Genomic DNA, 25,707 nt, shown 5'->3' on the forward strand with positions numbered 1-25,707 from the left:
ACAGATGGTGGGGTTGTGGGCACTGGCCTGGCCCTAGAGAGAGCTGGCTGCAGTGTAAATAGGTGCTTGGGGAAAGTGGCGAGTTTGGGTCAGTTCTGTTCTAAACAAGACTTCGGGTTCTCGGTTTGGGTCAGGCTTTAAAATCAGGCCCAAGCAGGTTCAGAGTTAGAGGTGATTGGAAAAAGTTTTGGCAGCCAATTCTGAATGCTTTTGGTGGATTTGATTTTCCCAGAGTTTAATTTTTTTGTTTTGTTTTGTTTTGTTCAAAACACTGTTGTTAGGGGGGTTTTGAGATGGGTAGGGGTGGATCCAATTTTTTAAAATCCAAATATTTTGACTAAAAATTGGTCCATTTCTGAGGGGATATTAATGTTCACGCTGTCTCCCTCTCACAAGGAACAGCCTGAAGTGTCTGATCCAAATTCACACTTTCAGTCATAAAAGGTTTTTAGTTTTGATGGCCAAAAAGAAAAAAAAATAATATTCAGCCAGGCCAACACCACACCTGCAAAATTCAAACTCACTTTCAAGACAAATCCACGCCAATGCTCACGCCGGCTGCCATGTACCCTGCCATAAGACCTCAGCAGGGTTCATAGGTAGGTTTCCAAGCACGCTACAAAAGCATTCTCCCATTGACAGTGTGGGGAAACTGAGGCAGCATAGTGAGCTGCCCAAGGTCAGGCAGCCTTGCACAGAGCTGAGAATGCCACCCTGATGTCTGTGCTGACATCACACCCCTCCCGCCACCTTTACACAGCCCTAGAGACTTCAAACTCCCTGCCACTGGCCTCCTGCGTGACCTTGGGCAAGTTTCCCCACCCTCGTGCCTCGATTTCCCCTTCCCCTGCTTAACCTGGGAGCTCTTGGGGGGGGGGGCGCTCCCTGCGTGTCCCCGCCCCGCCCCGCTCCGCTCTCCGCTGGGCCCGCTAGGCGCTACCCCGAATTTTACAAGGCCCAGGACAGTTTCTTCCGCCCGCAGGAACCGATCGCAACGTTGTAGCCAGGCGCCGCGGAGAACAAAGCTGCGGTGACTCACCCGGGAGGGCGCGGCTAGGCTGCGGGGGGGAAGGGCCCCAGGTGACTTCAGCCCCCACGGATCTCAAAGCCAGCGGGCCCCGATTCCCAGGCAGGTGGGGAGCAGGGCCCCCCCCGACCACAGACCCCCCGCGCCGCCTGGCTCGCCCCCCCCAGCCACGTTCCTCTTTCCCGCCCCCCCCCCAGCCCCGCCTGCGCCTCCCAACTCACCGGCTGCCGGTGCCAGGGCCCGAGAACCCCGCCAGGCCGGCAGCAGGATCAGCGGGGGCCCGGGAGCAGGAAGGTCCCGCCTTTCTCCGCGCCCCGCTGCTCTACGGCTGGCGCCCGAGGCCGCGGGAGGGGCGGGTTTCGTGGGGTGCATCCGTGGGGCCCCCGGGCGCTGCGCGAAATCTCAGCGCGGCTGCGGGGCTGCTCGCATCCCAGCCGGCCCGTGACGCAAGCCCCGCGTTAGCGCTCCGGACCCGCCCCGCTCGGTGCCTCCAAACCTGCCCAGGCCCTGGGCGGGCGCGTCTGGCCCGAGGGGGGGCAGGAAAGGCGGGTTCGGGGGTAAACGGCCTCCCCGATTCCTTGTGCAAAGACGAGCAGGCGTGAAAGCCGCGGCCCCCGCCGGCCCGGGGGGTCAATGGGCAGAGAGCGGCTTGTACGGAGTGTTTTGTAGCATTGGTATTGCCAGGGCCACCGAGCCGGTGGGGGGGGGGGGGGGGGGGGGGGGGGGGGGGGGGGGGGGGGGGGGGGGGGCGGCTGCCTCCAGGACCTGGCGATTCGAAACGGCCCAGGGCAGCCGGAGCTCCTGGCCCTTTAAATCTCCCCCCAGGCCCCACTGGCCATGCACCGGGCAGCAGTGAGGGCTGTGTGGAGTCTAGCCCCAGCCCTGCCCTACGCCCGTGGGCCAGGCCGGTTTGTCGCCCGCTGTGTGTTAGCGCAGTGCGGGGGAGTCACAGGCCAGGACCCGGCTGCCATGGGCCCGTACCAGACTGTACGTCTGGGCCAGCATAGGGCCTGGGAGCCCTGGGCAGGGATCAGGCCCACATCCATGTTTAGTAGGTGTGTTACCGTGAGGGCCGAGAGCCCTGCCCCTCATTTGTTAGGGGGCACTAGGAGATTACCCCGTGCCGCTCCGGTGCTTCATTCCAATCGTGTTGTTTTCCTTCATTGAAATCAGTGCGCTGGGAGGAGCGGCTCAGCAACGCCTGCTGCCCCGGGAAGAGAGGACAACCCAGCGCTCTCACCGCAGCAGCTGGGGCCAAGTGAGAAGGCCTCTCCATGGCCCCTGCAGCTCCAGCGGGCACATCCCAAAGCAATGGCTGAAACAAAGCTCGTTTGAGTTAAGGGACTTGAGCAAGGCCGGTAAATCTTCTCTTCTAAGAGACGCCAGAGAGGGGGACACAAGGAGGCAGCTGCGTCAGTCTGGCAGGCCAGCCAGCAGCATAGCTGTGGCCAGGTTTAATTCAGCATCTCCTTGCACAATGTTAAGCGCACACAAGCGTGCTTGTGAGATCAGTTACTAGCTCAGCTATTGGCATGACCCACATCAGCCTTATTATCTGGCTACTGCACAATCTGCATTGATTTTCTCAACCCCTGCGGAAGGCAGATGGGGGAAGGGCAGCAAGGAGAGGCTAAGGGACTTGGTCAAGGTCACACAAGAGTCACAGATCCAGCCAATTTTGTTATAACCAATCAGGTCACGAAGGGCACACTTTAGCACTCTCTGGACAATGGCAGGTTTCTGTCCTTTTCTCAGACCAGTAAACACGGGACAGACCCTTTGCTTTGGGAAATCATTCCTGCCAGCTCCCTATGCTCAGAACGACTGGCTCAGCCCTGAAAACAACGAGATTTTTTAAAATGGTCGGTTTCTTTTGCAGGCTCTTTTATTTGCCTCCTGCATTCAGAGCCTTTGGACATCACGTTTTCAAGCTTTTCTGTGCCAGCCTCTGGGCTGCAGCAAAACCCCCAAACCAGAGAGTTTCCATAATAACAGGACTCCAGGCACTGGGTTTAAAGCGCACTAAATATCATCATCCCTGCCACAAAATTGCAGGACCTGAAAATGCCCTAAAAATGCCAATAAAGGAAAGATTATGGGTCATAAATGTAACAAGAGCTGAGTGTTTCTCTACAGGGATTCATAACAATAGTATAAACTTAAAAACAGCAAATGGTCGGGTAGCACTTTATAGACTAACAAAACATGTATCATGAGCTTTCGTGGGTGCAGCTTGCTTCTTCAGCTGACCAGTGTGACCAGTGATGGCAATAGTGTTACTAGGGAAATCAACATGGGGAAAGTGTGGGAGTTCCAAAGTCGCTGCTTGCACTCGGGGAGCTTTTCCTAATATTGACCCGAGACTCTGCCTTGCTGCTCATGAAAGACTTTCCCTTCAGATCCCTGGGTCCCTGCTTTGGCTGGTGAGTCTTGCCCACATGCTCAGGGTTTAGCTGATCGCCATATTTGAGGTCGGGAAGGAATTTTCCTCCAGGGTAGATTGGCAGAGGCCCTGGGGGTTTTTCGCCTTCCTCTGTAGCATGGGGCACAGATCACAGCTGAAGGACTCTCTGCATGTTGGGTCCTTCAAAGTATTTGAAGGCTTCAATATCTTTGATCTAGGTGAGAGGATTATTCTAGGAGGGGTGGGTGAGATTCTGTGGCCTGCACTGTGCAGGGGGTCAGACTAGATGATCAGAATGGTCCCTTTCTGACCTTAAAGTCTATGAGTCTATGATGGGTGGACTGGGTTGGGGGGCACAAGCCCTGATCTCCTCCCCAGGGGTCCAGCTTTCCTAGCCTAAGGCCCCTGGCTAGGACCATTCCATCCCCCAGTCTGACCTTTGCATCCCCCATGTCCCCCCCAGATGCAGACAGGTGCCCCGGACCATGGAGAGTCTTCAGTGTTAAACCCAAAGAGGTCTCGGCTCCTCCTGCTCTGCATGGGGCAGAGAAAGGAGCATGTGGGGGACTGAGTGCTGCAAGGACCTTCCTGTTGCTTGAATCTGAGCCCGCCGCCTGGATCCCCCCCGCTGCCCGGAGAGCCGAGAAGCTCCAGCATCACCCAGATGGTGTGGTGAGTGGCCCTGATCCAGGGAGAGGCAGCCCGAAGGGAGACCTGCCTGGAGAGAGACACAGGATCAGGCCTGGCTGGGAGCTGGGGAAGGAGACAGGAGGGGATGGAAAGGGGGGTTGGGCTCAAGCAGTCAGCCCTGTCTGTTCCTTCAGCCAGCTTAGGCTTTCTGTGCCTCAGTTTCCCCCATCAGCCCTTACACCACGTTAGGGGAGCAGGGCGATGCTGGCAAACGCTTCTTGAGGGGCTTGGGTGGAAGGCACTGGTCAGTATCTGGTGAAAAGGGAGGTGCACGGAAAGGACTATGTATTAGAATAGCACCCTGAGGGCAGGATCCTGTCACGCCAGGTGCTGCCCAGGAGACATCCCAAAGAGACGAGACGGGCACAGAAGGGGAAACTGAGGCACCTGCAAGGAAGTGACTTGCTCGAGGCCACACACAGCAGTTCGATTGCAGGGTTGGGAGCAGAAACTTCTGGGATCCAGCCACTAGCCCATGCTGCTTCCCAGAAAAACAGCCGTGACAAATGTGGTGGTCTAGACACTTCTCTCTCTCGCTCCTTAGCAGGATCTGAACATGTGAGCTGGGGCATCACAGGACTGAACTGTAGGCAAAATGGGCAATCCAGAGGCAGAGGGGCGAGCAATGGTACAGCAGGGGTTCAGCCTCCACCCAGGGTAAAATGTGTGGCCAGCACTGGGTGGAGGTGGGGGGGACAGAAGCGTAAGCATGGGGGAGGGTTAATGGGGGTGCACAGAGATCCTGGCCTGGTGGGGGGAATGGGGCGCACAGAACTGCTGGCGTGGGACAGTCGGAATCATTGGTAGCAGCTTGCCAGCCTGGGGACTTTCAGCTCACAGGGCATCAGTCTTACCCTGGGAAGCGTCAGGCAGCCTTCACTCGAGCGGAGCGCTACCGACACACCTTGTAGCCAAGTGCTAAAATCCCGCCGCGCACCCGGGACAAGGACGCAGCTGCCATTACTGCTCCTTGTACCTGCCAGGCAGAATGTGAGGAAGCGTTACTGTCCATCGTCGGGATCTCGGCAGGGCTGCTCCGGCCTGGGACAGTTGTCGAGTCCACGTGCTGGGCCGAGCGCCAGGGACGTACCTCCAGCTGGCTGGTGGTGTTTATCTGCAGCCCAGCAGGCTCCAGAACACACTGGGGGTTGTACAGATTTGTCCCCCTTCTCCTCATTTCTTACTGCCTGTCCTTAGGGATTATTTTCTGCTTTGGGGGAGAGCGGTGGATGGCAGGGGAGCTGAACCTGCAATCTCTGGCTCTGGAAGCATGGACTTGTACTGCCAGAACTAAGAGACCATCTGCACTTAGCCAAGACTGTTAGGTGCTCATGTCATCTCTGCTTGTGGCCCGGCACACAGCTCTGTGTGTGGTTAGACTAGATTCTCTTTGACCAGCTGACAAAGCAGCCGGACACATGGACGGAACAGAAGGACTAAGAGAATATTCCTGGGACTTTGCCTTTTAAGACCAGCTGCCAGGTTGCACCAGCTAGTACAGGCTGAACCCTACTCCAGCTCTGATGCTATATGGGCCACTGTCTGCATGAAGCTGGCTACGCCCAGCAGGGTGGTGCGCGTGGCTCTGCCGCAGCTGCTCTGTCTGCCAGGGGAGCACAAACATCACTTCATTTACTGACTCTAGGAGCTGGGGTTTTGGCCTCGAGACCAGCTGTGCCCAGGAGAGCCACTGGCCAACCCCCATGGAAGTGAAAACACGTCCGGTTATCATCAGCCAGAGCCAGGTTCTTGCATTGCTCCTCCCAGTCTCTGCTTTTCCATTGCTCCCCCCTCGCCTCCCCATGAGCAGTAGCAGCGGGTGCCTGCCGGGCCCGGGGTGCATTAAATCGGTTAGTGGCCCCGGGCTGACCAGCCGGGCAGCGAGTGCAGGCCCCTTGGCTCCTGCACCGTGGGGTGAGTCAACCCCTGGTTTAAAAGTCTCGGGGCCAAGGTTTGAAATTCTTTGGCACCACTGGGCGGCTGCCACCCTGGGAACCCAATGGTTTGAGCCAGGCGCGCTGGCCTAGAAGAGCGCCTGGGTTTTGTGGCCCATCACTCTGGCAGATTACAATAGGCTTGGAGCTTCCTGCCCATCCTGACACCGCAGGCTGCGCTGGGCCCCAGAAGCAGCCCTGGCTCCTAAGTAGGGGGGCGAGGGGTGTCACAGGGCTCCGTGCACTGCCCCAAGCGCTACCTCTGCCCTCCCATTGGCTGGGCCCCTGCTGCTGGCTGCTTCCTAAGTCCCTGCCTGCCAGGGGGGTGAAACTGGAATAAATCGCCTGGGGCTTGTGGAATCTCCACCCCTGGAGAGATTGAAGAGCAGGTTGGACAGACCCTGCCAGGGCTGGTCTAGATGGTGCTTGGTCCTGCCGTGAGGGCAGGGGACTGGACTCGACCTCTTGAGGTTCCTCCCAGTTCTAGGATTCTGTGAACTTGGCCACTGAGACGTATGAATTTTTCATCGTGCCAACCTGTTAGCCTAGGCCAGGCCTGAGAGTTCAGTCTTACGAACAGCTCTGGAGCCCTCCCGCCTCTGGGAGCGAAGGGGAATTTGGCCTCCAATCCTCGCAGCCTGTGTGTCATCCCAAGAAGAGCATCGGTGTTGCCTAGGAGACAAATGTTACTGCTTTCCTTAAGCCCCACCTCCAGGAGGCCTGGGAATCGGTTTGCCTGAAAAAGGACGATTCTAGCTGGAGAAGAGCTGGAAAGCAGGACCCCCAACGCCCCCAGATGGCAGATTAAAAACACCCGACAATTTACTAGTCGTCTTTTGCATCTCGTGATTTTGAAAGCCTAACTGATGCTTGTTGAGGTGGCTCGTGAGTTCCGAGCATGCGGGGTTGGCAATACTAGAACTGAGGGCAAAGAAGAAATGAAACCAGACTCCACACAATAGTTTTTTAAAATTAAAATCCCACTAGTTTATTCAACTGAAATCCTACACGTTATTCATCACCTACCATCCGCCATTTGTCTGCACTTTTACCCCGTCTAGGGCAAGACGCGGGCACCAGCTGGTGCCATGGATGTCGTGATCGGCACGTCCGCTGCTCTGCTCACAAGCAGCATGCTCTCCCGGAGCGAGTTTCAAACTGGGCCCAGCTGGTGGCTGGGAGCAACGGCTGCTCCTTTCTCTCCAGCCGTAGCTAGACGATCACTCTTGAAGACACTGCGAGTAACCTACCGCTCATTAAAAAAAAAAAGATACCGAGACGCTGCAGAGAAGTGACTAGCACAGAAAGGCGACTACGCTTGTCTAGTTTGTTCTAACGGAGGAACAGGCTGGTTTCTGCCTCTCTACCCCCTGCCTAAGAGACCCGGACTCGACACGTCAACCCCTGGAAATTGGAGGGATGTGGCCTGGGTGGGCTGCCTCCGCAGACTAATGGTACAAGTCCAGGGAGACACTCAAGTCAGTTTTGCCTGGAGCATGGTTAGTGGGAACCAGATGAATTATGGGCCCCAGGAGGGAGGGACATGACCCCACATCCCACAAATGCACTGGCCACAGGGAGGTCTCCTGCCATCCACTGCCGGGCGCAGCGCATGTCTACAAGGCCCAATCAGCTTCAGCCAAATCCGAACCAGCCTGGCTTAAAACCAAAAGAGCATCCATGGCACGGTCCCGCCGTTAATTAGCCCAGCGCATGTCTCTGTGTGCGGACGTGCTCTCGCCAGGGGATGGGCGTACTCCTGCCTGGCGGAGCCTGCGGGGGCCCTGCCCCGGCCCCTCCTCGCTGAAGTGCAGTGGGAGGAGGGACACCCGCTCGCCATCAGCTGACAAGAACCTGCCTTATTCTAGCCTCTGCTGCAGTCACTCAAGTGCTGGGATTGGCAGGAGATGCTGCAGGGCATGAGGTGCCTGATCCTCCCTGGAATCTGTGGAATTGGGCACCTCAGGCAGAGTCCCAGCCGCCACCCAGGCGGCGTTCGGATAGTTCAGATCAGGAATTGGACGTCCAGAATTCAGTGTTTCCACTGAAGAACTTCTCATCACCATGTTACCTTGTGTCTATCTATGACCCTACCCTACCCTAGCTATATGGTTAACCATGCTACTCTACTGAACCCTACGTACACTGACACCGCAGCTTAGAGTTCTCTACACTGAGTTTGCCTCGGACACTAAAACAAGCTTCCCTCTTATAGCGTCTGTGCATGTGGGAATGCCCCTACTGAAGGTACCGATCTCGGCCTTTCACCGAACAGGTACCAATCTGGTACAGCGTCCGTATTGCTTTCAATCCGAATTCAAGTCCATCCTCCAGAGTCCCAGCTAGATCCTTGGGCCCAGAACTTTGGTTCAGCAGGACACTGATGTTTTGTTGTTGTTTTTTAATGTTATAGGCTTGGATTCTGGACGTTATTTTCATGAGCAAATTCAAGTTTCCTTCAGAGTGTGAGGCCATGAGAGAAATCGTGAAAAGCTGGTATTTAAGGACTGCACCTTCCTCTACTTATGGTACTTGAATTCTTGTTTTAGAGGTTTTCTAGAGTTGGGTTTTCCCCCACCTCCCGCCTTCTTCTAAATCTCCAACAAACTCCTTTAACTTAAACCCTCGAGATCTTCTCAGCTTGCCTGTCAGTGTGTGCTTGGATCCTGTGGATTTCTTCTTGCTTTGATAGGTGCCACGGGGTCTGGATCTGCACCAGTTCCGACTGAGTATAGAATCATAGAACCACAGAGCTGGAAGAGACGTCGGAGGCTGTCCAGTCCAGCCCCTGCCCTAGGCAGGACCAATCCCAACTAAATCAACCCGGCCAGGGCTTTGTCAAGCCGAGACTTCCAAATCTCTAGGGATGGAGACTCCACTACTTCCCTAGGGAACCCATTCCAGTGCTTCACCACTTTCCAGTGAAATAGTTTTTCCTAATATCCAACCTGGACCTCTCCCACCGCAACTAGAGACTATTGCTCCTTGTTCTGCCATCTGTCACTACTGAGACCAGCCCCTCTCCATCCTCTTTGGAACCTCCCTTCAGGAAGTTGAAGGCTGCTATCAAATCCCCCCTCACTTTGAGCAACTCAGTGAGATCCAGGAACTTTTGAAAGTTCCTCCACTCCCTTGGATGGTCTCCAGATTTCCCAGCGAGACCATCTTCCGAACACTCATCTCAGGAAAAGGGTCTTTCCTTATCTGAGAGAACGAGGGGACGCAACTGTTACTTTTTCGTTCATTCCAGCCCTTTTTCAAAGGAGTTGTCCCTGTTTCAACCTTTACAGCAGCTCTCTCGGCATTGCCGGGGATCTTTCTTGACTCGTCCCATCGTGGTGGCAGGAATCACTTTGACTTTGCTGCAGCCATTTCTGTGTTCCAGCACCCAGATCCTCATTGGGCTGGAAATTCTGGGGCCTGCGTGGTGCAAGTCTGACGGGAGGTTCGGGATGGTCCGCACGTGTGAATTCCCCCGCATTCTGCTCTGCAAAGTCCTTTGCTGCTGCCCTTCCTTTGCCCATCTTCCTTCTCGGTTTCCTAATGGCTCCCTTGCCTCTTGCAACGTTTCAGCTGGTGGATTGAGATGATGTTCAAGAACCTTCATTCCAGGCCTCAGCTCCTGCTCTCTCCCCTTGCAACCACTCTCCGTGTCATCTCCTTAGCCTGGGCTCAGGAAGGGCTGGACCCACTCTGCTCTAGTGATGGCAGGTCGCTAATGAGCTGAAGGTCATCAAAAGTGACATGAGCAGAGGTGTGGCAGAGCCAGTGCCACCAGGGCGTCTGCTTCCGTCTTGGGTCAGCGCATTTCCACCTCATTCACACGTCCGTCCACGCGCCTGCCTCTCCAGCCTGGGCTCTGCCTCCCTAGAGAGTCCAGCCTGTCCGTGTTTCCCCAGGAGCTGTATGTCCCACCTGTGGTGGGTGGAGGATCGGCTGCAGGGAAGGGGACCAGACCTTGTAGCCCATCTTCAGATTTGCCACTTTCCCCTGGTCTCCAGCTGTTCTAGTTGTGAAGGAAACCTCGGAAGCGGATGTAGCAGCAACGCCTGAGTTTGCAGAGAGCCTGACGCAACGGCTCCAAGGGGCAAACAGCCAGTTCCTGTCAACGGGATGAGAGGCCAATGGTGGTACTTTAAATGGCAGGGCTGGGAACAAGGCAGGGTCAGAACCCCCCGCTCTGTATCTTGGGTGAGGCTTTTAACCATGTGAAGGGGGGGGAGCACAGCAGGTTTCACTTTGCTCGTGTGGGGGCTCAGCTTTCAAGTGCTTTGGAAACACGGCGCTTTACAAGGGGGATTGCTCTTAGCTCGTCCCGTCCACTTCTCGTTCTCCCTCAATTTCCCCTCGACGTTCACGTGGACCTTCCACCACCCGCAAGAACCTGTCCCTTCTCCAAACCACACTCCCACGTCTCCTGCTCTTTGCAGGCCACAGATACGCTGCCCGTTCTTTGGAACGGCTCCAGAAGAGGCGGGAACCTTTGAAGGTTTCTCTTCCCTAGAGGGTCTTGAGAACGTCTTTGGACGCCAGATCAAGAGCGTTTGTCTCCTGCAAAGATGTCTTCCCTAAAGAAAACTAAACCCCCTTTCTGCAGATCATGTTTAAAAAGGCAAAATACGTTCTTCTCAATTGCCAGCTCTGTCCTGCTGACCCTCCGTGGCCCTGCTCCTCAGCCTCCTGCTGTGCTGGGAGGCTTTGGGACCATCTGAGCAGGCTGGCATGGGACTGGAGTGTGGCATGTTCCTCCAGAGAGGAGATGTGACAACAGGGCTTCCAAACTCAACTGGGCTGCTGCTTCCCTGTCACTTCAGCAGGACTTAGAACACAGCCAGGTACGTGGGCGACATGGTGCTAACGCTACAGCGCATCTAAACAAACACTATGCACAAATGACCCGGGTCACGCCCATGTGCTCCTGCTACAGGCCAGGTTCTGACTCTGGCCTGGTGGTTGAGTCTCTCATCTTGCGTTGGAAGCTAAGCACCCTCCCCCCGTCAGTCTAGTTGCTAGGACTCGCCATCCCTGTATCCAGGCGTGCTTTGGCACCTTCTGGGGTTGGCCGTTCGGCGCAGCCTCTTCTTGTGGCTTTGTCGGCGCAGTTTGCGCTGCCTCGCTGCGTTAATTCTCGGGGTGGCCTGGCATTGTCCAGTTTCACCAATAAGGCAGTGGCAGCTCTGGCGTGGGGGGTCTCTGAGGAAACTGAGGCGTAGAGTTTTCAAAGGCGCCAAAGGGAGTTAAGCACCCTCCTCCTCCCCAGTGTGTGGTTTTCAAAGTCACCTGAGGGATTTAGGAGCAAAGTCGATGGGGCTTAAAGAGACACAAGTCACACTGTGGTTAACCCAGGCATATGCTCCTAAATCCCTTTGGCACTTTCAAAATTCTGACAGTCCAACAGGACTCCCTTAGGCCCCCAGCCTTGGTTAAAAGAGCCCAACTAAACAGGAAGCGCCTCCCATCTAATCCCACCGCCAGCTACCCCCACAAGTCAACACTCCACACCTGCACGGAATCCACTCCCTCCCCTGCCTCGTAAGCCCCTCGTCCCACCCAGCTCCTGCTCAGGATCCGCTCTAGCCCCCCTCCCCCGGCTCCTACGCCACGTGCAGCTTCTGGTGCCGCCTCAGCTGCGACTTGTGGCGGAAGCTCTCGCCGCACTCGATGCAGATGTAGGGCTTCTCGTCCGTGTGGGTCCGGCGGTGGCGGATGAGGTTGGAGCTGACGCTGAAGCGCTTCCCGCACTCCATGCACTGGTAGGGCTTCTCGCCGGTGTGGGTGCGCTGGTGCTGGATGAGGGCGGAGCTCTCGCTAAAGCGCTTCTCGCAGTCCCGGCACTGGTAGGGCTTCTCGCCGGTGTGGATGCGCTGGTGGGTCACCAGGTTGGAGTTCTGGCTGAAACCCTTGCCGCAGTCAGCGCAGGTGTAGGGCTTCTCGCCCGTGTGGGTGATCTGGTGCCGGATGAGGTCGGAGCTCCGGCTGAACCCTTTGCCACACTCGCTGCAGATGGTGGGTCTCAGCCGGGAGTGGGATCTTCGCAGCACCAGAATGTCCTTGAGTTTCCGGAAGCCTTTCTCGCACTGGGTGCTGGATTTCACTAGCCTCTTGCCCGGGGTCTTTCGCCGCTGCCTCTTCGGCCGGCCCGGACTCTCGCAAGTTTTCTCCGTGTCGGGACTCTGCGAGACAGCCGCCCTGAGGCTGCCAGAGACGGGCCCCGGCGGCTCGGTGCCTCCCTCCTGCGGCGTCTCCTCCTCGTTCTCACTTACACTTCCATCGGCGCCTGCAATGCAGAGAGAGAACCTGGTCCTGAGCTAAACACAGAGAACTCATGGGCCGTGCTGGGCTGGCCCTCGGAGGCAAGGCTGTGTCCGGCTCTGCCGCCACCTCGGGCAGGTCACACCCCCTCTCTGTGTTTCTGTTTCCCCTCCCACCTTTGTCTAGGTAGGCCCAGCTCCTCAAATCTATTTAGGTGCCTAACTCCCATTGGGTACCATTTAACTGCCACTGGGAGTTAGGTATCTGCATAGCCCTGAGGATCTGGGCATGGTTTATAAACTTGCCAGAGAAGGAGGATGGCCCAATGGTTAGTGCATTTGACTAGCACCCTGAAAACCTCAGTACAATTGCCTGCTCCGCTACCCATGTGACTATGGGAAAGCTGACAGGCTCCCTGTTCAGATGTGTTCCTTCAAAGTGCTTTACAAACTAGGCCTGTACTATTATCCCCATTTTACAGCTGGAGAAACTGAGACTCAGTAAATCACCCTGAGTCACCAGCAGATCAGTAGCAGAGCCAGGAACAGAAGCCAGGTCTTCTCAATCCCAGACCATGGCTCTATCCACTAGGCCACACGAGATCTTAAAACATAAGCCCCTGGAGTCTGTTCTCCAGAATCAGGCCCATTAGCTCAGAGACAGCAATATACATTGGGGCCTGAAGGGGGGGGGGGCGGACGGGGACAAAGCCACCCTCGTATTATGCTTGCAACTGCAGTGTTGGGATTTCAGCTCTTTCCCTTGCTCCTCCAAGCCGCTTCAGCGTCTCTCTCACCTGCACAGGCACCTCCTGGGAACTCGGCTTCCCTCATGTCCTGGGAATCCCGGACGCATGGCTCTTCCTCCTGTTCCATCCAGGATATGGCGTGAGGCTCAGGAACCGCAAAATCCTGAGCCAAAAGATAAAACATGAGGCAAATATGCTGGTGACATCGGGGTTTGATTGCTAGTCGCCCTCCCCCCCCCCGGACGGGGAACCCAGCAGATGGGACAGGGTACAGGGAACTTCTCCGGGATCCTAGGATATTTGAAGGACAGAGGGTGGAGTGCTCAGGGGAAGGTCCTCCATGAACAAGGGGCCTTGGCTAGCTCGAAACCAGCCCTGAATTAAGCCTCTTGCACTGATAAATTGAAAGATCTATTCTAGAAAACCAGCCAAATCCATTCATCGTGGTCTCGGGCTACAGAATCGCACTGGGACTTGCTGGGTGACTTTGGGCCAGCAACTGCTGGGCCCCGTTTCTCAGTTTCCCTTTCCAACATTGTCCTTAGCATGTGAGCACTGCAGGGGAGGGACTCTCTCTTGCTCTGTGCCTGCATCTGGCATCCTGGAGCCCCGAGGTGACAGTGTCATAAAATAATCAGAATATGATGGCCATGAGCTAAGCATCACCAGCGAAAATCCTGAGCTCCCCTCTAGCACCCCCAGATCTGTCCCTCTGCTTCCCTACAGCACACCCCCTCCCGACCCAGGATCCCCACCCCCAGGAGCAGCCCCCAAAATCACCGATCCCATATCCAGGGATCCCTCCCTCTGCTCCCCTGCAGCCCACCCCCCATGATTCAGAGATCCCTGCTCCTACCCCCCACAATCCACGGCTGCTCTCCAGCTCATCTTCCCAATCGTGAAAAAGGGGCGCCCGGGGAGCTCCCCCGGCACCGGGCGCTGGCGGGTCCCCGCCGGCTCGGGCTGGGGGAAGGCTCGTTACCTGCTGGCCCGTAGGCCCCGCGGCAAGCGGCTGGGGAGGGGGCGCAGCCGCCGTGGCCCGTTCTCCGCCCTCCGGGCGCCCAGTCCCTGGCTGCTCCCCGGGCAGCGCCTCCTTGCCACGCCCGCGGGCGCCGCCCTGGCCCGGGGCCTCTCGCGGTTCGGGAGCGGCGCGGGCCGCGTCGGGGCTGCCCGGGGGCTGCGGCTGCAGCGCGCCGGAGGAGGCTGGGCGCAGGAAGGTCCCTTGCTCTATTCGCTCCGCCGAAGCGGGCGGGCGGCCCGTGGCTGCCGCTCCATGGTGGGAAGCCGCGCAGCCGGAGAGCCGCGCCCGCCAGCCCCCTGCGCACGGCGCTGCACCCCGGGGCGCCGCCGGACTCCATGGCGGGGTAAAGCAGCCGCACACCCCTCGCTTGAGCGGGACCGCAGAGCCCCTGGCCCGCTGGAAATGCCCCATCTCCCCGCTGAGCCCGTCCCGGGGACCACCCAAGAGCTCAGCTCCCTGCCTGCACGGATGCCCCCAGAAGCTTTCCCGAGCCGGGCAGCGGAGTCAGGTGGAGCAGCAGAGGCGAAGCCAGGGCCCGCTCCTGGCCCCTCGCTAGCTGGCATGTCTCCCAGAGCGGGGGCTCGGAGCTATCTCAGCGGCATGAGCATCCAGCCTGGTCCAGCCTTTGCCGCTCCTCAGGGGCTACAATGGCCCGGGATTGGTGAACCCGCCCCGGCCTGTTCGCGGCTGCACGTTCCCAAGGTGCTACCAGTGACGGACTGGCTGGGCTCCCCTCCGAGGCTGTTTGTTCAGGTTCGCCCTCCCCTAGCCAATATCCACACGGAGGGTCCTAATTCGGAGCTGGGGAGTCCCCGGGCGAGGCCCCTGCCCATGGTCTGATCGATGACAGGACTCGCGGGGCGCCTGGAGGGATGGAAGGTCAGGGGCAGTGTGTCCTAGTGGGTAGTGTAGGAGTCGAGAGTGGCCTTCAGCCCTGGCTCTGCCACTGCCCTACACGACCTTGGCCACGTCCCTTTGCCCCCATTGTCCGGGTGGGAGCGGGCTTGGCAGGGCCAGGCTGCCTGGGGCGCAAATCCCGCCGCGAGGTTCGTGCCTTAAAGCGCCAGTGTGGACGGGCCCCGCCCCACCGACAGGGGGCACCAGCCCCGCGGCTCGGCTGCCCCGCCCAGGCGGGTTCGGCAGCGCTGGGACCACTGGGGCGGGGCCGGCAGGGGGCGGGAGCAGGGGATTGGAGCGGGGCAGAGTGGGGGCGGGGCCGGCAGGGGGCGGGAGGAGGGGATTGGAGCGGGGCAGAGTGGGGGCGGGGCCGGCAGGGGGCGGGAGCAGGGGATTGGAGCGGGGCAGAGTGGGGGCGGGGCCGGCAGGGGGCGGGAGGAGGGGATTGGAGCGGGGCAGAGTGGGGGCGGGGCCGGCAAGGCGGGAGCAGGGGATTGGAGCGGGGCAGGGTGGGGGCGGGGCCGGAAGGACCGGGGCGGGCGGCGTCCCTCAATGCGCACGCGCATTCTTTCGTCATTGCTCCGTAACAGTTTTCACTTCCGTTCGATGCGTTTCCGTTTCCGTTTGGCGACAACGGGTTTTCCCTGGTGCTCGGGGCGGCTCGGCTGTTGCTGTCGGGCTGGTGAGTGCGGCCCCCCCCAGGGCCCCCCCGCCAGCTCCCCGACCCCCCAGCCCCTCCCCCACCGCCCCCCGTCACTCCCTTCATCTGTTTTCACATCCCCCCCTTTCCTTTGCCTCAGCTGCCCCCTCCTCGCCCCGCCCCTCTCTCTGCCCCCCCGGCCACGCCCCTCTCTGCTCCCCTCGCCCCGCCCCCCCTGCCCCCTCCTCGCCCCGCCCCCCCTCTGCCCCCCTCCTCGCCCCGCCCCCCTCTGCCCCCTCCTCGCCCCGCCCCCTCTCTGCCCCCTCCTCGCCCCGCCCCCTCTCTGCCCCCTCCTCGCCCCGCCCCCCTCTCTGCCCCCTCCTCGCCCCGCCCCCCTCTCTGCCCCCCTCCTCGCCCCGCCCCCCTCTGCCCCTCCTCGCCCCGCCCCCCCTCTCTGCCCCCTCCTCGCCCCGCCCCCCTCTCTGCCCTCCCGGCCCCGCCCTTCTCTGCCCCCCTCCTCCCCCCGCCCCCCCCTCTGCTCCCCCCCGCTCCCCCCCCAGGCGTTCTAGGATAACGCGCCTGCGAAGTCCACCCTGACTGGATTAGCCGTGGGCGCACTAACCCTCCCGTCCGTGTACCTAGGCATAAATCCCTGCCCTAAAATGCTTCATGCATCGGATAGTGTGGACTGCCGCCCATGACAGCTGATGCCCAGATACATTTGTTAGTCTTTAAGGTGCCACAGGACTCTGGGTTTGTTTAAATGAAAAGCGTCTGTGGCTTTAAAAAGCAGCCGCTTTTGCGGAAAAACTTGCCAGCTGTCTACACTGGCCGCTTGAATTTCCACAAGAACACTGACGATCTCATGTAAGAAATCAGTGCTTCTTGTGGAAATACTATGCTGCTCCCATTCGGGCAAAAGTCCTTTTGTCCAAAAGCTTTTGTGCAAAAGGGCCAGTGTACACAGCTCAATTTGTTTTGCGCAAAAAAGCGTCCGTGCCAATCTAGACGCTCTTTTCTGCAAATGCTTTTAATGGAAAACTTTTCCGTTAAAAGCATTTGCGGAAAATCATGCCAGTCTAGACGTAGCCTGCAAGCAGAGGAAGAGTATGGACATTCTGTTACAGTTCAGAGATTAAAATGTATTTGTCTGAAGGGGAAACGTCCATTAGTTTTGAAGCTTTTAAAAAAAGACGCGAAAAAAGAGCAACTGTTGATATATACTGCTAGGAAACAGAATGCTGTTTGGCGAATCCCATGGGCAAACTGAGTCTTCTTACTGTGATGAATCATGCTTGGTGTCTGGCTTGCTGGGGAGTGGGGAAATAATTTTTTAAACAACTTTTTTTTCCTTTCCAGGCAGTTTAGAGCATGAGAATTAACTGAAGGAGCTTGAGTTCCAGTATGTGGTACATTATGCAGAGCATTCAGAGTAAATACTCTTTGTCAGAGCGATTGATCCGAACTATAACAGCCATAAGATCTTTCCCGCATGACAATGTTGAAGATCTTATAAGCAGGGTATGTAAATGCTGTGTTGCTTTAGTATTGTTTTGAAAGCTTCTGTTTCTGTATCTGTGTACATATGAGATGTGCCAGTGGTTTTTGGATCTCACTGCTGTGTGACCTAGGGCAAGTCACTTTCCCTCTCTGTGCTGCTTTCTCTTCTCATTCTTTGTTTTGTGTATCTAGATTCAAGGCGGAGATTGTTCCACTGTCTCTTTGTGTCCAGTTCAACAGAGCTCTCATTTTGGTTGTGGCCTGCCAGTGTTGCTATAATACACGTAATGTGCAGCTTGATCAGTTGGCTAGGTAGTTACCAAGTCATCCCACTCTGTGGAAATGCTGAAGCTAAGAACTTAACTCTATTATTTCCCTGAATTTTGCGTTTAAGTCTCATAGGACACGTTTAACTCTGCTGCATTGTGTCTAGTACTCAGGACTAGGGATGTGAACGGGTAACCCGTTACCTGGGATTGCTCCAATACCACAGGGCTGCTGGCTCCCACAGGCTGGGAGTTGGTGGCCTCATGTGGGACCGTAAGCGGCAGCGGGTGGTGGTGGTGGGCTGCCGGCTCACAGCCTGCGTGGGATCAGAAGCAGCCAAGCAGGAGCAGTTCTCCTCCCCACCTGTCCATTTAATCAGTTAATCAGTTAAATTTAATGTTTAACCAGTTCACTTATTAAATGGGATTTTACATCCCTATTCAGGGCCCCATAATTCTGTAGCAGAGTTTATCCAGATCTTCCACCCTAGAAATCTTCTGTTTTTCTCCTCTCTGAGTACAGCTGCTTCCCCTGGGGCACAGGTACTATGGAGATAGATGCTATAGAAAGATCTGCTTGCAGGAGAATTTGTAAACAAAGGGTTCAGCCAGCCTTTTACAAGTCTTACTTGGTGTGCTAGACAAGGGATTGCAGCAGGGAATTTGCAGCCATGCCATGTTGATAAGAACCCTGGAGTATGCCCTAACCTGTCAGAGAATGCAGCCTTTGGCAGGAGAGAGAAAATGCTTTGTCTTCTGAGCTAGGAGCTACTCTTGCTGCATTTGGTTTCTTTATTGCATGTATCACTGTGCCAGCAGTTAGTTACTGGACACATTCTGTTCTAACTTCTGGTTTTATGCCCCAGGTTGTGCCAGTATAAAGTGTTCTAAAGTTATGATTCAGGCTTCCAAAAATGGAGATTTTTTTTCTAATTAGATTTGTCTTGCCTTGTATTTCTTGAGCCTGAAGGGGTAAGTGTTTTGTTTTTTTTCTAAGGTTTTACTCCACAATAGTGCAGACTAGCAAATAATTACAGGACTCCAGGAGGTGGGGCTTTAAGAAAAACAACAGCTAATTTGAGAACTTGTGATTTAAAAATGAGAGGTGCCAGTGTTGATACTGACATTAAGGGCTGAACATTTTCATGCAGGGTCTCTTCCTTCCAGTGGTGGAAGAAGGAGCAAAAGAAAGTTTGAACATAATCTCTTCATCTACTGGAACTGTCAACAAAGAATAACCTTGAGCATCTATTGCTTCATGGGAGGGACTCTCCGAACAGCAGAGCTACAAAGCTTTAGACTAGATTCAAGCTTTTATTTGATAGACTGGTTTAAAATACAGGACATCGGGCTTGCCATGGAATCTCCTGCTTGGTGTAGGAGTTGCACAGATCTGTCTTTCTCTAACAATCCCTTACCATCTTCATCCCAGTTGCCATAAAATGCTGAGCTTGTCCCACAAGAGTTTGAGCCAACTCTTCAGCCTTTTCTCCTACCCACTAGTATTGCTGGGTTAAATACCAGCATTCTGAAGTTTCTGCCCTCTTGTAAGATAAGCGGGGAAGCGTTCCAGAACCAGTGCGATTGTCGGCTCAATGTGCAAATAACCAATGCAGTATGGTAGGGAGTGCAATTCACTCTGTTGAAAGCAGTAAAAACCTGTGGCTCTTATCCTGTCATTTTGAGGTGCTGAAGAAGTTGGTGTGTGTTGTGGGAGGGAATATAAAGGGCTCTTGGAAAGAAATCAGGAAATGAAGGGGAGAGGAAGGAATATGAGTCAACACTATAATCCATGAGACAGAAGACTTTAGAGGGGGAGCCAAGTTAGTCTGTACCTGGAAAAACTTAAAAAAACAATGCATAGTCTTGCACCTTAGGAACCAACACAACTCTGATCCCAGCTGCGTGGTTTGTTAGTCTCTAAGGTGCTGCGAGACTATTTGTTGTTGTTTAAGTTTTTACAGAAGACTTTGTCAGGCAGCCTCCTGCACACCATTAACAGTAACTTCTCTCCAGCATTGACCCATGGGAACGTTGCCGTTTCTGGCTGCTTGGGACAAGGGGAGAGGAGAAGGAGGCTTTTATCCAGCGCAAGGTGCTTTGAACTGAGAACCTGCATGTTGTTCAAATGCTTCAGTGTCAAACTGTGATTCTGAAACTTAAATGTAAAATAGGCTCAGCCCTCTACAAAGGGGCAGACTGCGCGTTGGTTCAGATTACTCACACTCTTGTAAATGGCAGAGGGTCCAGATCGGCCTTGACTGATTCCAGCAGCTGCTGAGCTATTTTAACCCGCAGGCACTTTGAGGTTAAGGGAGCCCAGCAAAAGTGCCACAAATCAGCTTGGTGATTAAGGAGGCCCTTTGAAGTGGGCAGACTCTTTGGCTTCATGCAGTGCTTTCTCTAGTGGAATAGTCCTTCAACTTCAGCCCCTTAACCTGAGGTTAGCAGGGAGGCATCGGCATTATATGCACCACTTTGCCAGTCCCAACGTGTGTCAGATGCCCGGATGCTGCTGGGGATTCAGGTGCAGTACTGAAAAGTAGGAGCAGGCCCCGCCCTTCCTTTTTCCAGAGCCCCTTTTAAATGAGCAGAAGGGCCAGACTTTGTATATGGAAGTAGAGCCCCCCCCATGCAGAAGAGGGATCCAATAATAGAATTTGAGGCGGCAGCTGAACTTGTGATGGGTTAACTAACTTGCTGCCGGTTTTCTCAGCCCCCAGTAAAACGGGCACCAGTGATCCTTGAGTCTGAAGGAAACGTCAGTATGTGTGTATGTTGGGAAGGTGGCTCATATGCCAATTATGACTGAGATGGTGCAGATATGTGATGTTGTGAATGCTGCACATGACTGGTCAGAGGGGAAATGATAGCAGAGTTCAGCATTAGAACTTCCTGGGGGACTGTATTGGGTGCATAACCGTCCTCAGAGAGTAGTTATTAACGGCTCATGGTCATGCTGGAAGGACATGACAAATGGGGTTCTGCAGGGGTCTGTTTGGGACCGGTTCTGTTCAATATCTTCATCAGTGATTTAGATATTGGCATAGGGAGTATGATTATTAAGTTTGCAGATGATACCACGCTGGAAGGGGTTGCAAGTGCTTTGGCGGCTGGGTCATAATTCAAAATGATCTGGAGAAATGGTCTGAGGTAAACAGGATGAAGTTTAATAAGGATAAATGCAAAGTGCTTCACTTATGAAGAAGAATCCATTTCACACATACAGAATGGGAAGCGACTGTCTAGGAAGGAGCACTGCAGAAAGGGATCTGGGGTTATAGTAAACCACAAGATAAATGAGTCAACAGTGTGATGCTGTTGTAAAAAAAGCAAACATGATTCTGGGCTGTATGATCAGGAGTATTGAGTAAAACACGAGAAGTGATTCTTCCACTCTGCTCTGCACTGATCAGGCCTCATTTGGAGTATTATGTCCAGTTCTGGGCCCCACATTTCAAGAAAGATGTGGAGAAATTGGAGGTGGTCCAGAGAAGAGCAACAAGAATGATGAAAGTTCTGGAGACCTGAGCTGTGAGGGAAGGCTGAAAGAATTGGGCTGGTTTAGTTTAGAAAAGGGAGGACAGAGGGGACAGGGTTGCAATTTTCAAGTTTCTAAAAGGGTGTTACAAGAAGGGAGACAAATTGTTCTCATGGCCTCTGAGGATAGAACAAGAAGCAATGGGCTTAAACTGCAGCAAGGGAGGTTTAGGTTGGACATTAGGAAAATCTTCCTAACTGTCAGGGTGGTTCAACACTGGAATAAATTGTCTAGGGAGGTTGTGGAATCTCCATCGCTGGAGATATTTAAGAGCAGGTTGGACAGACACCAGTCAGGGATGGTCTTGACGGTGCTTGGTCCTGCCATGAGGGCAGGGGACTGGACTTGATGACCTCTCGAGGTCCCTTCCCGTTCTAGTGTTCTATAATTCGGGGTAGTGGGATGTGCATTATGTGCCAGCAGTGCTCAGATTGTGGTGTCGGGGCATGAGCACAACACCGATGGCTTCCCAGAAAAGAACTCTCAAGTGCACACTGGGTGTTGAAATGTGTGGATTTATGGAAATGTGAAACTGGTTAAAATCTCAGCGCTTGCACATTTATACGTGGGGGGAGGTGGTTCCACAGGAGCGCCCTCCCACCCCCAGTTCCCTCCTCCCCGTTTCTCCCTCTGCACTGTTGCCTCTATCAGAGACAGCAGCAGGTGGGGCGAGGCAGCTCTGCGGGACTGAAGAGGGGCATGGGGGCACGTGTGTATTCAGCACTGGGGAGGGGTCAGGTGCAGTGCATTTGGTAATTGTGATACCAGTGCCTAGCGACCAAGGTTTATTAGGGCCATATATTGCTATAATGTGTTGATCTGAATTTTGTCTTGGTCGTAGTGAGTTCAGGGCAGCTCTTAAGGGGGCCAAGAGAACTCCTCTCCAAAGCTACATGTAGCAACAAAGGTAGTGAATTACAAAGACACTGATAGAAGGAACAAGATTTAGACATGGCCTGGTTGTGTGGATCTAGAGAGTGGTCCGAGTTGCAGATGACACCCAGGTTCTGATACCAAAAAAAAGAAAAGCTGATATTACAAACGAGTGTCACAGGGTTAGAACACCTATTTAGAAACACCTTATAAGGATCTGTTGATATTGCAAACATCAGTACGTAGCATGCAGTTTGGGAGTCTTTTACAGTGAGTGAGTGAGAAAATGAGAATGAAAATGGGCTGATCTAGAGGCATTCACTCATCCTGTTGCTTTCCCCTGTGTTTCTCAGGGAGCTGATGTTAACTGTATGCACGGCATTTTGAAGCCATTACATTGTGCTTGTATGGTTGCTGATGCGGACTGCGTTGAACTACTGCTGCAAAAAGGAGCGGAGGTAAAAGGGTTTTAAAAAATGTTCCTTTAAATTGGATACAAGAGAACCATTCAGCTGGGAGCTGATGCAGGCACAGTAAAGACCTTTTCTAGTTTGAAAGAAAATTAGCTTGCAACCTACCTATTAAATACCTAAAAACACCTTCAAACCTTTGGTCTTGGCATGCATCTGGTTCTCAGTGACTCATAGTTACTTGAAAGGACGTATGTTAGCTGTGAAGGGTTAAAGTTGTGTATATATACAGCATGTGGCTGTATCTCAGTGACTTGCTTACTGGCTTCTGCCTTCAGTCAGTCTGGCAGATAAGCACGTACGGAGCTACACAGCGGATGTTAGGCAATTTGGGATGTCTTTCCTTACCTTTTTGGGAGTGTGTGTATACAGTGGTGCTCCTCACACATACTTCCGTTTGGAGAGGAAAGGTGGCATATGCCCAGGATTGGGTGTGTGAGGACCTACGTTACGTTACTGACTTTAGCACAAGCTTTCTTCATGATCTTGGGCAAGTCGCACGCACGTACGTGCCCCCAGGGCTTGTTTTCTTTTCTGTAATATGTTAAGAGTGTTGCAGTGCAGAGCAAATGCTGCTAACACTGATAAAACTCCCATCCCTGGGAGCAGGGTAGATTCTGCAAATTCCACCAGAGATTTTTCTCTTGTTAATCTTTCTGAGATCTGTGAATGCATAATGCCCATCTCCTGCGAATCCATCCCTTTCTCTCTGCAGGTCAATGCCCTGGATGGGTACAACCGAACTGCCCTTCATTATGCTGCAGAAAAAGATGAGACCTGTGTTGAGATCCTGTTAGAATACGGCGCAAACCCCAGTGCACTGGATGGGAACAAGGACACGCCCCTCCACTGGGCTGCCTTTAAAAACAACGCGGAGTGTGTCCGAACGCTTTTGGAGAATGGCGCCTGGGTTAATGCTCGGGATTATAACGACGACACCCCCCTGAGCTGGGCCGCCATGAAGGGAAACCTGGAGAGTGTGAGCATACTCCTGGATTTCGGCGCGGAGGTCCGAGTGGTTAATTTGAAAGGCCAGACGCCGATATCGAGGCTGGTTGCGTTGCTGGTCAGAGGACTTGGTACTGAGCGAGAAGATTCTTGCTTTGATCTTCTTCACAGAGCAATTGGACACTTTGATTTAAGAAAAAATGGCGATATGCCGCGAGAGGTAATGAGAGATCAGCAGCTGTGCGAGAAACTTACCCTGCTCTGCTCTGCCCCGGGCACCTTGAAGACGCTGTCTCGCTACGCCCTGCGGCGTAGCCTGGGGGTCCGGTTCCTGCCAGCTGCAGTGAAGGAGCTGCCGTTGCCTGAGTCCCTGAAAGACTATCTCTTACTCCTTAGATAAGCGAGAGGTCACTTCTAGGGAACTCTGCGCTTGGGTCACTGCCCCGTTGCTTGTGCTTTATGGGGATGCCAGTAACATAGCTAGTATTGTGGCTTGACCCGGGACATCACAGACACGGGTCCCCTCCTCCTCACGCTGATGACAAGTTGCAACCCAGGATTACTCCAGGCTCTGGGGCTCCCTCTCCTGCCACACTCAGAGCACCCTGCAGTATGGTGACAGCCATGGTGACTCAAAAGATGGGAGGAAAACACTTGTGCTGTTTCTTCCTGCACAGGCCTCTCCTCCTCCACCCTGAGGAGTTCAGCACCAAGCCTGCAGCTGTCTCCCAAGACATAGCTGAACAGAATCCATCACCTGCCCTGCCACTGGGAGATGCATCATCTTCCTGCCTTCCGGAGACGAGGTGGGCTGTAGCAAGAGGGACACGCTGGGATTAGGTGTGGAGATGAGGAAAGGGGGGAGGGGTCTGCTGCTGTTGGAAGGAATTACGCTGTGGAGGATCCCGGATGGTTGCCCTCGCCTGTTGGAGTGAGTGAGCTGGTACCAGTTGGCTTCTGTGCTGTCTGGAGTGTGTCTCCCGGGTGGCAACCAGGACTCCTGCTTGCAGAATTGTTCGTGTTAGCGAGCGCTCCTGCCCCCAGCGCACACAGACCTTGGAAGCAGAGCTGCTTCCCCCAGGGTGTCTGCTGCTCATTCGTGCTCTCCACTCTGCACCTCCTGTGGCAAAGCTGTGCCACGCTAGCATAGGGCCCAGCTGTGGAAAGACGGATCGGAGCAGAGATGGGTAACTGTAGGGAAGGGCAGCCCTTACGCTGTGTGGCAAGACACAGGGTTTTCCTTTACCGCACACTAGGGCGTTTCCCCTACCCTCGATCCTAAGATGCATCAGCTCTTAGCGGTGGGGGAAGATGTTTTCAGTGTGTTCCTAACAACACAACTAGCATGAGAGCCGGCTGGTGGGGGCTGGGGGAAGCCATTGGTGCCCCGTAGTAACAGCATGAGGGACCTCCTGGCTCGCCGCTGCTGCACAGTCATCAAGCAGGGGGTAGAGCGCCATGCAGCTGCTGGGATCTGCCAGCGCTTTCCAGAGTCACTGAACCACATTGGCTCTGGCTGACTCCAGTGGAGATGGCACTTGCCCAGGGCTGTAGTAATGGTGGCTATTAAGCAGAGCTGTGGGGGTAATAAAGTAATGGGAGTCTTAACAATGGGGTGCCCCCCCTCCAAAATTCAATCAGTGACCACCCCTTGTGTAATGAACAGCCCCTCTCAAAATCCTGCGCTTCGAATGGTTCGCATCCTCTGCTGAAAGAACTAGATGCCAAAGTGCAGTGCCAGCCCGGAGAGCTCGCTCTGCCGCGAACAGGCGTTTTGCATCTCCTGAGCATTGATGGTTCCCTGCGCTACTGCCCTTCAGCCCTGCCTGGGGTGACGGACTCTGGAGGGATTCACAGCTTGGAGCCCTAGGCCGCGGGGTTCTGTGACAGTCGCTCACATGTTTGAGTGTTGGTTGAAGTCTGACACCTGGTTTTGCATTATTCCACATGCCATGTCTCTGAATCTTTCGAAGGCAGCACGTAGCACTTCTGCTGGGGAGAACTGATCAGCAATTACAGTCTTATTAAAAATAGGATCAGGGAATGCCCCCCTGGAACCAGTGTGACACCATCCAGCTAGGGAGGATGTTCCAAAACAGGAAACCAAGCTGCTGAAAAGATTTTTCTCTCTCTCTCTCAAACTCTGCCCGGGATAGGGGAACCCTCCCCCACGGCTGGTTTCTCTAGTGCCACGGCGCGGTGCTGTCTGTATTTTATATTTACCAAAAATAAACCACTCCAGACCAGCTGTAAGCACTGCACCGAATAGTCCTGAGAGCTTTTCACTGTTGCTTTCTGGGATTCTTTCCCTATTCAATGTCCTTCATTACTCATGGGCTGGAGTACCCATAGGCCAAACAGTGTCTCAGTGGGGCATACTTAGAACCCCAATGGGCTGCAGGCGAACCATTGGCCACAAGGTGCCCACCACTGTTACGGGCTCATTGGGGATGGGTCTGTCTTCATGCTGCATGTTTGCACGGCCCGTAACACAGT

General features: G+C 54.7%; 2 protein-coding genes across 7 annotated transcripts; one reads left to right on the forward strand and one right to left on the reverse strand.

Moving 5' to 3' along the window:
• Positions 1 to 2,198: 2,198 nt before the first annotated feature.
• On the forward strand, positions 2,199 to 25,472 carry ASB8 (ankyrin repeat and SOCS box containing 8). Of its 6 annotated transcripts, none has more exons than XM_006139069.4 (5): positions 2,199 to 2,385; positions 3,895 to 4,103; positions 16,973 to 17,134; positions 22,147 to 22,251; positions 22,979 to 25,472. In XM_006139069.4, the coding sequence occupies exons 3-5, from the start codon at positions 17,018 to 17,020 to the stop codon at positions 23,609 to 23,611; spliced, it is 855 nt and encodes a 284-aa protein (XP_006139131.2). In that variant the 5' UTR covers positions 2,199 to 2,385; positions 3,895 to 4,103; positions 16,973 to 17,017; the 3' UTR covers positions 23,612 to 25,472. The 6 variants fall into 6 exon arrangements, with proteins under 6 accessions (XP_006139131.2, XP_014437027.2, XP_075772741.1 ...); XM_014581541.3 differs by having other exon boundaries at positions 2,202 to 2,362; XM_075916626.1 differs by lacking the exons at positions 2,199 to 2,385; positions 3,895 to 4,103 and adding an exon at positions 15,498 to 15,655 and having other exon boundaries at positions 22,979 to 23,431; positions 23,889 to 25,472.
• On the reverse strand, positions 7,018 to 14,412 carry LOC142818230 (uncharacterized). The gene is made up of 3 exons (XM_075916627.1): positions 14,038 to 14,412; positions 13,104 to 13,218; positions 7,018 to 12,332 (listed from the first exon to the last, which is right to left on the reverse strand). The coding sequence occupies exons 2-3, from the start codon at positions 13,180 to 13,182 to the stop codon at positions 11,650 to 11,652; spliced, it is 762 nt and encodes a 253-aa protein (XP_075772742.1). The 5' UTR covers positions 13,183 to 13,218; positions 14,038 to 14,412; the 3' UTR covers positions 7,018 to 11,649.
• Positions 25,473 to 25,707: the final 235 nt, after the last annotated feature.

The sequence above is a fragment of the Pelodiscus sinensis genome, unplaced genomic scaffold, assembly GCF_049634645.1.
Source record: "Pelodiscus sinensis isolate JC-2024 unplaced genomic scaffold, ASM4963464v1 ctg176, whole genome shotgun sequence".
NCBI classification, from domain to species: domain Eukaryota; kingdom Metazoa; phylum Chordata; order Testudines; family Trionychidae; genus Pelodiscus; species Pelodiscus sinensis.